We start from the raw sequence: 14,559 nt of genomic DNA on the forward strand, positions 1-14,559 counted from the left end.
TTTTAATGAGGAAAATAGTCCAATGAAAATCCAACCAAAAATCCAGAGAGATTCACAGTTTAAGAATCCATAGCTCCATAGAATCCACAGGAGAAAACACATTTCCACAAAAACATAGAAACATCAGACTGAGAAAAGATAATACAGTTAACTCAGCTGTAGAGAAAACACAGTTCAAATAAAAACCAGTGAGCACAGAAAAATAATCCACCAAGAAAAGCTCAGTTTAAAAATCCTCTGAGAAACACACTCTACAAAAATCCACAAAGGAAAAAACACAGTCGTGAACACAGGAGTGAAAACAGGGTAGGTAAACCAAAAGACTAAAAACAAAACTCAATGAGTAAGCAGCAGTGAAAAGAAACAACAAAACGAAACCGAAATGAGCTGGGTCAAGAAATGATGGCAGGATCAAAAACAAAAGCAATCAGAAGTCTGAAACTGGAACACCATGCACCAGGGCAACAACAGGATGAGTCCACAGAGCATGAGGCTGACTGAAAAGAGGATCTGGCAGGGAAAGAGTGTCAGGCATATCTTCAAATAGCGCAGATGTGCATAAAATGGCGGTCAACCAAGAAGTGGATGATCAAAGACAGCTGCCATCCTAATTATACTCCATTGTAACCTTCTGAATAACTTAACATGTGTAGCACAGCATGGCAGTTGCAAGGGCCACACTCTCCACATCTTGAAGTACCACCACACCCTTGAGGATTACTCCAACATCAGAATAATCACTGCTGGAAGTCCCTCTGGCAACATAGATCCCCAATTTTGTGCTCTTTATGGCCTTCAGTGTGTTGATATGAAAATTGTTTATTTAAGGGCGAGTTACATTTTTTTTTCTTTTATTATACAGCTGTGAAAGAATGTTTGTATAACTTAGGTTTGGCTAAGTTTATCAAGGTTAATGTTAAATCTGGTTAAATCTGGCACTGCCTACTTTGCACACACTCACCATGTACTCCTGCACCAGATCATCATGATCCTCATTGAGGTAGATGCAGAGTCCTTTTATGACACACTCCCTAATAGCATCTATGTCATCCTCAGAAAGTACAGCAAAGAACAGAACAAGTCATACTGACAGTAGCAGCAGGGAAGAAAGTAAGCAGAGACAAAATAAACACAAAACTGTTCTATATAAATAAAAAAATAAAAATGGCACTATTGCAGATTGACAAAGGACTTGGACCAAGTAATTCACCTATCTAAAATACCACTTGCTTTAGATAAAGGTAGGGAATACATGTGTTCATATATTCATCATATTCTTTTTACTCTTAATCTTATTAATGTTTGACCTTATTTAAACCATATCTTTTATTGCTTAAATTAGTGCCTTATTTCTAGGCTGAACTAACCGGCATTGATTTACAAAAAAAGAGTAGATTGACTCTCAAAGTATGCAGATCACAATCACCTGAGTGATTAAATTGTTTGTTTCTATATAATGTTCATCCTAATTTGTAATGGTGATTTGAGAATGCCCGAGGCATTCTAATCTCCCGTTAGATCTGTAATGGATACCTACATCTTTTACTAACCTAAAAGGCAAATATTTAATATATACAGCACTGCTTGAAAGTTTGTGAACCCCTTTGAGCTGTTCAGAGTGTTCTGTTATTTTACCTTGATTTTCTTATATTATCATCACCTACTTTTTATAGTGAAATGTCAGATGTATGTTGATCAGTTGCATGTTTGTTTAGAGGGAATTTTGTGAGTAGCCAAAAAAACTACATGAAAAATTGAATTATTGTATGTGCAAAAGTAAGTGAAGCCCGAGCTGCATTGGTAAAGTCAAGTGAGTAACAGATTCAGGTGAAACACAATTGGGTGCTTAATTAATCAGTTAAGCAGACCAATCAAATTAGACATCTTTAGGAAAGTGGTTGGGTAACACTGAAAACTATTATCAAGAAGCACCAGAAAAATAATAAATGAGGTAAAGGCCAACTCACACATCACCTCTAGAGTTTTGCAGACCTCTCTGGAAGCATCTGGGGTAAATGTACATGCGTCTACAATCAGACAAAAATTGAACAGACATGACATTTATGGGAGGGTTGCTAGAAAGAAGCCTCTGCCCTCAAAAAGAACAAAGCTGCCCCTATCATCTTTGTCAGAAAGCATTTGGACAAACCAAAGGCCTTTGAAAGTCAAATAGATTTATTTGGTCATAATCAAAGCTGCCATGTTTGGAGAAAAGCCAATATTGAATTCCAGGAAAAAAACATCCTCCCAACAGTGAAGCATGGTGGTGGAAATGTGAAGGACTGTGGCTACTTTTCTGCCTCTGGGCCAGGGTAACTCCATATTATACAGGGAAACTTGAATTCTCAGACCTATCAACAAATTCTTGAAGAGAATCTCCTGCCATCAGTCAGAGAGCTGAAGCTGGGCCGAAAATGGGTGAAGCAACAAGACAACGACCCTAAGCATTCAAGCAAATCCACCAAGAAATGGCTTAAGAGAAAGAAGTTTCACACTCTTGATTGGCCTAGTCAGAGTTCAGATCTCAATCCAATTGAAATGTTGTGCATAGACCTGAAGCGGGCAATACATGCCAGATGTCCTTCCAACCTCTCTCAACTGGCTGATTTCTGTAGGGAGAAGTGGGTAAAAATCCCCAAAGACAGATGTGAAAGACTGGTCAGAAGATGTGACTGTAGAGACATGGTTGTGATACGCTTGAATTCTTTTATCTGAAACAACATGATTTTATTTTTTTTAACACAGCCCACTGACATAAACACAAGACATTTGTTTCATCAAAACTACACCTGCCAACCACATCACTGCATGTACTTTTTTACTTTTCATTTGATTTCTGCTGTAGAATAATCTGAACATGCCAATGAAGCCAAGCATTATTCCAACAGTTGCATACACCATCTGTAGCACAAGTCATGAAATTCTTAAAATATATATTTTTTAACTTGCCTCCATTACATTACGGAGTCTCTCTTGTACTTCTGTGATCATGGGAGCATCACAAATTATTTCTTGTCTTCTTAATGCAAATGTTTCTTCCATTTTAGACCTAACTGTCTCTCTGTTATTATGCTTCTTGATATCTGAAAGGAGTTCAACCCTCATCTTCTCCAAAGACTGGTAGCTTTTTCCAAGGGGAAAGGAGGGCCAGTAAGCCACTTCTCTCTTTGGTTTCTTAATGCCAAAGGCAGGACAACATTTCCCATCTGGTTTATGAACCAAAGCATTTACACATACCTCAGGACATCCTACTTTCCAAAGATGTGTGAGTTAGTTGGACAGCTTGCATTTAAGACTAGTCTTCTATCCCCCATAGCCGATGGCTGAGCCTTTCTCTTGTAAACATAGATGCCTCATAATGAGTGTCTCTGCAACTTGGTCAAACTCCCTGTCTGAGATATATACTTTGTGCTTAACAATTTCCTGAATCAACCCCTCTAGTATATCAGAACTCAGCTTTGGATCAGGGATCAGCAGTGTACCCTTTTCTCTCAAAGCTTTGTTGGCCTCCTCAAGCTTCAATTCTGCATCATATGAAAAACGGGTAACATGAAATATATCTGGCCACGAAGACCATGAAGAAGTGGACTCTGTAGTTGTGAGAGGTACAGTACAGTGCTGTCACCAGAGGATGACGTGGTGTCATCAGGATGACTGATTAGTGGAAAGGAGCAACTGTCCACACCTTTATGTGCATCAGCATTAAGAGGTTTACAGGATACGTATATAACCTTGACTGTAGCTTTGTCTTGAATTTCTTCCATTGAAGTTAAGTTCATAAGCTCATAAACTAAATTGCCAAAAAGGTGGTCTATGAACTGCAGCCGAAAAGACTCTATTGTTTTACACTGACTCTTTATCTCAGTCTCCAGTTCAGTCACAGTTGATGGCAGGCCATCAGAAAACACCACCCTCTGACAGCTGTCTGGACCGAGGATTACTTTAAGAATAGCTGATGTCATGGTTTTAGTTCAATGTCTGTTAGGAAAAAGAGAAATAAACAAAATAAATCAAATCAGTTTTATTTCAAGAGGTATACATGATCAAAATACACCAACTTACTATACTCCCTATAAATACTCCCTACTTACTAAGTCCCTTTCCCCACTATTACATACAGTATACACTGATCAGCCATTACATTAACACTACTGACAGGTGAAGTGAATAACATTGATTATCTCATTACAGTGGCACCTGTCAAGGGGTGGGATATATTAGGCAGCAAGTAAACAGTGCAACCTTAACATGTTACACCCCTTCAGGCAACAGTATTTCCTAATGGCAGTGTCCTCTTTCAGCAGGATAATACACCCAGCAACATCTGATTCATACAGGACTTAAAGAATCTGCTGCTAATATCTTGGTGTCAGATACCACAGAACACCTTCAGAGGTTTTGTCAAGTCCATGATTTGAAGGTTTAGCTGTTTTGGCAGCATAGGCAGACAAACACAATATTAAGCAGGTGGTTTTAATGTTATGGCTGATCAGTGTAAATGTATAATTCTGTGGCAAATCAGTGTCTGTACATTCACATGTGCATATCCATATCCAGGATCCAGGTGTATCTACATTTTGCCAAGAAGGAAAGACAACTATAACATATGTAGAAGTGAAAGAGAAGTGCCCTCCTTTTCATGGCTAGTGTACCTGTCCACAGAACATTTAGTTTATCTTACCTCAGACACAGATTGCTCTCTTCAACGTCACTATTCGCACAGACCTAAACAAATCAAAAAAAAAAGTTAAGGGATATTCATCAACCAGTTCACAGACTTCCACAAGAGCAAGTTCTCGTTTCAGCGATGGAGTCAGCTCAAATGCTCCATAATGCTCACTATACCATCCACATAGTAGCTTCAAAACAAAAAACAGTCTCTGATGCAAAATGCATATTTGACAGATTTCCCCAAATTCAGGCAGGCCACCTTCAGACCCATGGGCAACTACCATGCCTGTTCTGTAGTTTATTCCCTTGCTCCATACACTTTTGTCAGGTTTATTTCATATAGATCAGGATCTCTCTGTTTAAAAGCTTGAGCAAGCTCCTCCTTCAAGAAATCTAACGAGACAGTAGATACATCTGAGACATCAAGTAATGGTTTATCAGTACTTGGGGATGACAAGTGGTACCCAATCATAAACTGATGTTTCACAGCCAGAGAGAGGGGCACGTTTTTAAAACAACTGGTGTATTTAATGACCTTTTTTAAGAAACTGTGTGTCGCCTCAAACCTGATGGTCCAAAGACTTACAAGAGGCCCAAACAACCTACTGTAATTAGTTGCGGGTAATGTTCTAAATAGTGGTGTTTGGGCAGCAGTCATTCATTTGGAAACACCTCTCAATACTGTTGTCTATGATCTGAAATTTTGGTCTCCAGGAATGCAATAGACTCATCATTGTGGACTGAGGCAAGCACAAGTTCAACGATCTGCTTTAGGTCCAACAAGACCTGCCATACTGGATCATTCTCAGGGATCTTAGGCCCAATTAGAAATGGGAGCAATCTTAACAAGCTCCAATTTTCATGGGCATTACCACCCATGGTTCTTTTGCTGGAGATATTTTGTGGCAAAATATGAGCCTTATTTGTTTTGTCTGTCCACTTGTATGGTAAATGTAAAATGGAATTGTTAATATCATCCAAGGTGAGGTACTTTTTGATATCAATAATGTGAAGCATTGTGCTATTTCAACAGGCACAATGCCTACAAAGAGACCATAGGCAATGTCAGGAGGGTAGCCACTAACAACATTAAAATGGGAAAGTGCTTTAAACAAAGGACAAGCTCTTTTAACTCCAAAACAAATACTGCCACTATCTAGGGCTGCTCTCACCTGAGTCTCATGTATTTGATGCAACATCCAACACTGCTGCCGTACAAAAACGACAAATATAGGGGCCAGTAAAATTCTCAACAAAGTCTATTCCATTAGCTCCTAAATTGTCTGCAGCAACAGTCTGAACTGTACCCTTCAGCGATCTCCCAGGTTGTGGAACAAAAATTCCATCAATTTGCAAACAACTGAGAAGTAAAAGTGGTTCTAAAATCTTGTGATAGCCATATAACTTAATGTTGTCCATTTTGCACAAAATAGCTAAGTAAATGGAGGACAAAGAGGAATGAGACCCTGGTGGTAGGTCATTCAACTGCACAGAGTTTGTGTGTTTTATGGGAGGGGGCTAGTTGGATGCAGACCTCAAAGTCATCGACATACAAACCAATAGAGAGCCTTAACTCTCTGAAACTGAAGAAACGGTTTTGCTTAAAATGAAGACCATTCCTAAAAGACTTGTACACAATTTTGTTTGCTGTCTCTGTTTCACTTTGAGTTTCGTTATAAATCTTGTCCACAATATCTTTCCTACTCAACAGCACCTGTAGTGATTTAAGAATGGGGAAAAACTGCAAGGTTTTGTTCTCTTTAGCATCCAAAATATATTCTACTGGTTCAACAACATTAAAGTTTGCCTTGTAATACTGCTTACACTGATATGAGGAACTCAAAGGACCACCCTTCTCTATAGCTTTATTTATTGGCCTGCCTGTGCAGAGAGAAGTGGTTATTTCCTCTATGACTCCTCTGTCAACCTGGAGCTTCTGCTTCTGAAAAAATATCAACCAGAAGAGCATCAATATGGGAACTCGAGAGAGAGCCAGTTAAGTGGTGAAGCTCTAGCAAGAAATGATTAATCACAGTGCTTAGTACAGGTACACGGTAAAATGTTCAAACTTTAACAAAGCTTCGGTAAATGTGCATTCAATTATGTTTGGAAGGTTGTTTGGGGCATCAGCACTACAATCTGGCTGTACATCAGAGTATGGTTCACCTATGCCATCTCACCTGAAGCATTTTCCACAGATTTTAAGGAAAAGGTGGATGGGGTCACAATTTCTGGTTTAAAAATTGTTAATAAATAAGAATTGTGCATTCTGCTTTTGCGTGATTTAAATGTGCCATATATGTTCGTCTGAAAATTACTGTCTAAAAACATGCGAGTTCCAACTTCGTATTTCTTTAGGTGTGCATTAATGTGAGCCCAGTAAACTCTTTCAGAGACAAGATCCTTACAAGCACACAAGTGGCACTTAAATATACAGCTTTCCAATTGATGACTAAAACTAGTCACATGAATTCTATGTAAATGAATTAAAAGTGCATTCCATGTCCTAAAAGTGCAGCTTAAATACACACAAGGAAAATGGTTATTAGTCCCATAAGATCTATGTTTAACTCAATAATGTTTTAAAATTCAAGACCTACTTGGTAAAACTGAGGGGCAGGCCTTACAACGCCACATTCACCACTGCACCACTTGCAGCACCATTCACTGCAAAAGAGAAACGGAAACATAAGTATGTAGTTTTATTTAGTTGGATGGCGAGTTTCTAAATGACTGTATCTGTGTTTTTGGCACATCCAAGAGACACATTATGTGGTAAAATAAATCTTTAACTCAAACAAAAGAAAAATGTTTTAGATATGACCACAAGGGTTCTCCTTTAACATTTGTAGCTGGTGGGGCTGAGGCAGCACCGCTACCGCCATCTTGTTTCACTTGCTTAATTGCTACTGACAGATACTTAGCAGCTCTCATTTTGCCAAATGCATCAAAGTGCCTTTCATTTACAAGATTTCAGTTTGCACGAGTAACATAGATGTCCAGGGAAAATGTAGTAGAGTAAAAGTGTACATTTTACTTTGAAAATATAATGGAAAAAAAACTAATTACTCAAGTACAAAGTAATTTCACAGTTGAAAACTTAATTATGTTAAAAAAAATTAGTTTACTCTAGGCTAGGAACAATGTTTTGTATTCCAAGCTAGTGCCAAAGTCCATGAATAAAAATAAATGCACATGTGCACATGCACACACAGTCACCACGAAAACTTGAGCCCACAGTTAAAGTGCTCCAGGATAGGCACAGAATGAGTTTGCTGGATACTCCAGGATAGGCACAGAATGAGTTTGCTGGTTAATCTGCAGAAATAAGTAACAGAACAAAAAAAACTCATACAATTCAGAACTGTTTTGTATTAATACAAATAGTATACATTTGGGCTGAAAAGTTTTTTGATGGATTATGCTAATCTTTTTATAGCGGTGCAGCAATTCACCAATATACAGAGGGTGCCAAAAAAAATGCTTACACATATTAACAGATGTTATTGGTATATACAGTACAGTATTGAATATTACATTTTTAATACTTTTTTTTTTCTGGAAGCCTCTGTATATTTCTGCATTTGCTTTCTTCAGTGAACATTAATAAAACAGTTAAACTCAATCACTCTCTCACTCATGCACACAGCAATAGTATGTTGTTGGTGGTCTTTCGACATGCCGTTTATTTTAAGACACGAGCTTTAGTTTTGCATGAATTTTTTTTTTTTATATAGGTGTTTGGGGTTAGTTACACCTAATAAGTATAAAATATATAAGCACTGTCTTTGAACAGGAAATAGTTTTTGAAAAAAATTATGTCCTCATTTGAAGACATTGGGTTTATTTTACTGCATAAGACAATAAAATTTGTACAGTATGCCGTGTATAACAAAGTATGAAACTGTTCATTTCAATGTCTGAACATTGTGCAAAAGCAATATTGCAAACAATGAAACACAAATAAAAGCCCTGTGATGACTCTACAGGTACATCTCAAAAAAATTAGAATATCATGAAAAAGGTCAATATTTTTTGTCACTCAGTTCAGAAAGTGAAACCCATATATTATATAGATTCATTACACATAGAGTGAAATATTTCAAGCCTTTATTTCTTGAAATTGTGATGATTATGGCTTACAGATAAGGAAAACCCAAAATTCTCTGTCTCAGAAAATTAGAATATTGTGAAAAAGTTCAATATTGGAAAGTCCTGGTGTCACACCCTAATCAGCTAATTACCTCAAAACATCTGCAAAGGTTTCCTGAGCTTTTAAATGGTCTCTCAGTCTGGGTCAGTAGGCTACACAATCATGGCGAAAAAAATATTGACCTTTTTCATGATATTCTAATTTTTTGAGATGTACCTGTATAGTCCAAAGTAGGAATGGTATTTTGTCTGTAAGAACAGTCTGCCAGATCTACTGCCCAGTGTGAAATGCTGCAAAACAGTTGCGTTTGGTTTGCAAGCATAGCAACACAATACATGTCACATACCCCGCAAAAGATTTGCCAGAGCAACACTGCTCTGCTGAATTGATTCTGATAAATCAGGTGTAAGCTTTATCACATAGCTGGTTTACACCAGGATCAGCATCATGACAATTAGATAAATCCTCCAACTCAGAGCTCTCTCCTATTATTGCATTTAACAATCTTTCAGCTCTTGACAATGAAATATGCCCTAGAAATGTAGAAGAAGGAAAAAATAAAACCAAAGGAGACTCATGTTTACTACATGAAAGAATTCTGTAAATTTGGTTTGTTCTCAAATCTTTCCTAGCTATGTGCTCTGACCTGAGCATGTTCACTTTGCAATTATACCATTACAAAGTCCCAATGTCCTCAAACGAGTACTGCCTAATTAGAAGAATCTAATCTTGTTACTATTGATAAAACTTGTTAAATTTGTAAGCCACGGGAAACTTTAAATGTTAGTAAGCATAAATAAACAAGTTTTGACCATAGACACTGGTGATGTTTTGTACCAGTTCCACTTTTATCTCTGAATCCACTGCATTACGTGTTGACTGAGATTCAAGCTATATTGTAGTTCAACTACTAAGCTGATTGTGCTTTAGCTACCACTAGATGGCGCTACAAAGTGTCTACAAACGAGGATAACAGGTCTAAATTAGGCAGAATTAAGTATAAGGTGCAGCGAACCCAAAATGTAATGTCTCCATATGAGGACGCAGGGTCTTACGAGGTTAATATAACTTTGGATAAAGCCACTTCGAATTCTGTTATTTTGAGAAAAGATACACACTCACCAGAGAGATTGAGCCACAGACTGAAGCATGAGGCACTGTGCACTGCTAAAGGCAATCTGTAGCAGCAACAGGAGCAATCACCATTGTCCCTAAATGTATGTAAATGCAGGAAATGGAATTAAAATCTAAACCATTTTTCTCCATGCCCCCCCACCACACACACACACACACTCTTCTCAAACCGAAGTTACACCCTTGCTTGTGTTGAAGTGTCAGGTGTCTGCGTCAGTGAAGTACAACACACTACAGCATTCAATGACTGCAGCATATGATAAAATGGGAAACTTTTTTAAAACTAAAGGCTTCATGGACTTGTGAGAAGTCTTCAGAACAAGTCAAAACAACAAGATCGAAAAGTCACACAGAAAATACGATCAGTCCTGCCTTGAGCTTGGTTTTATTGCCTGCGGAGGTCCAGAGCGTGCGGAAGTCTCTCATTGTCTTTTATGCTTAGAAAGGTTGGCATGTGCTCACACGAACTCCTCAAATCGTATACAGCACCTAACAACAAAAAAAAGTCTACCTATGCCAACAAAGGGCGATCATATATTTTTTTCTTCTTCTAAAAAAATGTTTTCGTCCGACAAACTGATCTATGGCACAGTCAGAAAAAGCACTGCGAGGAAAATCACAATTAAAATCACAAATAATTACTAATAAATAATAACTAATAAATTTCCCATGCTTACTCTAAGCTTTAAGCGGTTTTTGAACACAGTTCTTCAGTTCTTGAAATTTGCATTGCATGTATTTGTAAATAAGTACAACTCAGTGGTTATTCCTCTCATAATATTAACATAAACATTAAGCTGCTGTTTTGACGTTTAAATGCTTTTGGTATTGCAATCAATTGTATATTTCATTCATAAGACAAGGGAAATAAAAACATATGTCCATTAAAATATATTAGGGTGGGTCTTGAGATGGATTGTATTTGTCTAGGTGGGTCCTGGAATAAAAAAGTTTGGGAATCCCTGGTATATTTTATATTTGTAAAAAAAAATAAAAATAAAAAAATAAAAAAAAATAAATAATAATAATAATAATAATAAATGCCTCTTTGCAGCGAATACTTCAGATTTTAGTTTATCGAATTAAACTGATGATTCACTAATTAAATATTGATGCACTTTAACTGTATATTTCATAGGCGTCAGCCCTCCTAGCAATTCTGCGATTGTCCATAAACTGTACACAAACTGGTGATCTCAGTCCCCTTTAAATTTCATATGAAACTCCGGCAGACTTTCGGCTCTTCCCCGTCTTTCAGCGCGTTCTTCAATCCGCAGACCGCGGCGTCGCAGAGCGAGGATCAGAGGACGTGTGTGTGTGTGTGTGTGTGTGTGATCAGGAAGACTCGTATTTGGCTTGTTCAGTACTCAAATGTTATACACATCTATTCAATACAGTGGAACGCTGCAGTAAGTTTCCATCCTACTCTGTTAGTCAAACCTTTATTTTATTTATTTTTATTTTTTCACTATTACTATTTTTCACCCCCCACCCACCTTAAATGAAAATCCTAGAATCTCCCCTGGTATATTGCAAACGGCAGTACGGAATACAGTTGAATTAAATAAAATAAAAATGAAATTAAATAAAAAATACTATTTACACAATAGTCACAATTAATGCATTTAATATGTGCTCGGGTGTTGTCAGAGGGCGGGGTTCACAGAGCTCCTCTACCTACCTGAACCGAAAAGTGAAGAAAACTGCTCTGAAAATGTACTTGTATCTGATGCTGTTAGTGTTCATCTGTGACGGTAATGTAAAGTATTATTCTGCTTGTTAGTGCTCTGTGAATTCACTTCTAGTCATACGAAGCTGAAATACAGTGTAGGATTTTATCTAAGTGAAGATGATTTTTTCCTCGAATAATAGTTCGTCTGGGAAACTGCAGATCAACCTGAATCAGGAAGAAACAAATATATACATTTCTATAATATATAAATAGTATATGAATACGTTTCTATTATGTGTAAATACTTGTATAAATACATTTCTATAATAGCTACATACATTTGTAATCGCTAAAACACTAAATCCAGAAAGTCACCTGTGGTTTTGGTTTAATCTGTGCTTTTGGTGAATCTGCTTTTTCAGATCTGGTTTAATCTGTGCTTTTGGTGAATCTGCTTTTTTCAGATCTGAACATTATACATTGCTGAGCTGAGCAGTAAAGGGCCATTAGAAAACCGCTGTTTTATTTTTATTTTTGTCTTTACGGTAGACAACACAAAACACACACTGTTGTAGGCGTGATTTTAGATTGTATGCCACAGTAGTGTCATGTGACTGCCAGAGAAAACAGCTCCTAAAGCACATCACAGTAATCATCATTACATGGAGATCAAAATCACTGCCTGTTTTCGTCACGGAAAAACAAAGGAAAATTCGAAGGACCCTTTAGGTGTCTATAACATCGCCTGATCAAAAGATTATAGTCTACTGCAGAGGTTTTTAAACTGGGTCACAAAGTCACTTGGCTGCAGCTAAATTTATGATAAAGTGAATGAAACAAAACCAGTTCGATAATGAGCAGACGACTCTTTAGAGATGGTTCTTTTTTCAAAGGAATGTGAAAAGAAATCAAATTTTACCAAAGAAAAATTTAAAAGATTAATAACACTACAAATATTTGTAACATATGCTCAGGTGGTACGGTATGGTAGTATGGTAGGGTGGTGAAGTTGCTGTAAAGTAATTCATTAATTTGAGGGAAAATCACTGTTCAGTGATTGGTAGACTGAAACAGTGGTGATCAGTGATTGATTGTTGTCTTACACAATGTTGATTGGACTGAACCTGCTCTTTCACCTCATATATGTTTATCCGCTGTGATGTGAGCAGTGTCTACCATCTTCTCAACATTGCTAGATTCACCACTTTGATTCTTTTTTAGTCATTCTGATTCTTTTACAGGGAACAGATTTTATCAGGGCAAACACCAAGAACAACAGAATTAACACCAGAAAAATAAAACACGGGATCAAAATGTTTGGAGCCATCACTATCAGAATGAATCAAATCAATCAAAATAGTTGGAATGCTAGTGAGTGAGAATTTACAATTACTGTTAGAAAATCTGGCTTTAAGGGTGAGTGTGATTATGAACAGGCGTGTTTAATTAGAAATCTGGTGAACTTGAACACATGACGCAGTCATATGACATGTAGCTGGTGATGCTAATGGGAAATGGGGTTTGAAGTGAACTCAGCAATGATGTGACAGTTTAAGACAGTGAGACACAGAGGACATCGGTCATTTGTGAAATTAGATGTTCTAAAACAGTCCTCAAAATATGTTTTCCAGTGCATACATGTTTGCAAACATATATTTTTATTATATATATATATATATATATATATATATATATTTATTATATATATATTGACTTTATAACCCTTGAATATATATATATATATATATATATATATATATATATATATATATATATATATATATATATATATATATATATATATATATTTATATTTTCCCTGCATTTGGTCAATGGCCAATTCCTACTAACCAGCTAGCTCTTCCCTATTACAAAACTAATAACATCCAGGAATTGGCTAATATCACTCTACCTACCCCCAGAACACAGCCAATTTTACTGTTGTGATCTCCCAGCCACAGACAGCTGTGGCAGCTTCCTCCAATGAGGCAAACTTTTTCATTGTTCTACTCAGGAGCGAAAACCTCAACTTTAACAGGTTTAATTCAGGTTATTGCAGTCCATCAGTGAGTCACACACATATTCTTATTAACAACTGGGGCAATTTAGACTAACCCATCTATTGAGATATTCTTTCCTGCAGAACCAGAAAAACCTTGTTTGGAACTGGAACTGATCTGTCTCCTCCTACAAGACAAACCCTAACCCTAATTTTTAACTCTAACTTTAACATCTATCCAAACTGAAGAACACTGAGTTACCTACTACATCTGGACTTTTGGTTTGACTTCACCCATGTAACATCGGGCGGATCAAGTCGGACTCCACCCCCTGAACCTGGTTCTGTAGGCAGTAGTGTGCTTGCATTTACCTAGTGGAATATTTTTTTTTTGCAAAGCTAAAGGAAACTGGTATTGCCTACATCAAGGAAATTCACAAATTGTTTGGAAGAACAAAACATATTGAGACATGCTGACCTGAACAGCAAATAACTTTTTTTTTCACTTTAGGGTTCCGTGTCCTTGGTCCACCTGGTCCTCTCATTGTTCAGCTGGGAGACTCTGTGATGCTGCCCTGCTTTGTAGAAACTCCTCTATCACTGGAAGATCTGGAAGTGGAGTGGAAAAGAATTGACAGTGAAACTCTAGTGCACTTGTGGCAGGATGGAGAAAGTCAACCAGAGTCTCAGAACCAGCTTTATCATGAAAGAGCTAATTTTTTCCCTGAGGAGATCGCTCAAGGAAACTTCTCCCTCCTTCTTACAGACGTGACCAGTAAAGATGCAGGAGGTTATAAGTGTACTGTTTACACAAAGCTGGATTCTGGTGAAACTCTGATTGAAATAAAGGAGATGGGTGGGTAAAGACTTTGAACTAATTCATATAATGTTCTGTAAAAATACTTGATTTATAATCAAGTGACTTATTGG

At 37.2% G+C, this 14,559-nt stretch overlaps 1 protein-coding gene and 1 long non-coding RNA gene across 2 annotated transcripts in view; one reads left to right on the forward strand and one right to left on the reverse strand.

The window, feature by feature from the left end:
- Window positions 1-2,183: 2,183 nt before the first annotated feature.
- LOC131363535 (uncharacterized) lies at window positions 2,184-7,816 on the reverse strand. Its single transcript, XR_009206345.1, has 3 exons — window positions 7,272-7,816; window positions 4,682-4,725; window positions 2,184-3,978 (listed from the first exon to the last, which is right to left on the reverse strand). It is a non-coding gene; the product is annotated as an uncharacterized LOC131363535 (long non-coding RNA).
- A 3,772-nt stretch (window positions 7,817-11,588) lies between these two features.
- Window positions 11,589-14,559, forward strand: part of LOC131363647 (uncharacterized) — a 32,243-nt gene continuing 29,272 nt past the window's right edge. Inside the window, exons 1-2 of the mRNA XM_058406386.1 lie at window positions 11,589-11,712; window positions 14,141-14,485. Of these exons, the coding sequence (XP_058262369.1) occupies window positions 11,589-11,712; window positions 14,141-14,485 (469 nt within the window). The remainder of the gene's footprint in view (window positions 11,713-14,140; window positions 14,486-14,559) is intronic.

Source organism: Hemibagrus wyckioides, linkage group LG13, assembly GCF_019097595.1.
Source record: "Hemibagrus wyckioides isolate EC202008001 linkage group LG13, SWU_Hwy_1.0, whole genome shotgun sequence".
Classification (NCBI taxonomy): Eukaryota; Metazoa; Chordata; class Actinopteri; order Siluriformes; family Bagridae; genus Hemibagrus; species Hemibagrus wyckioides.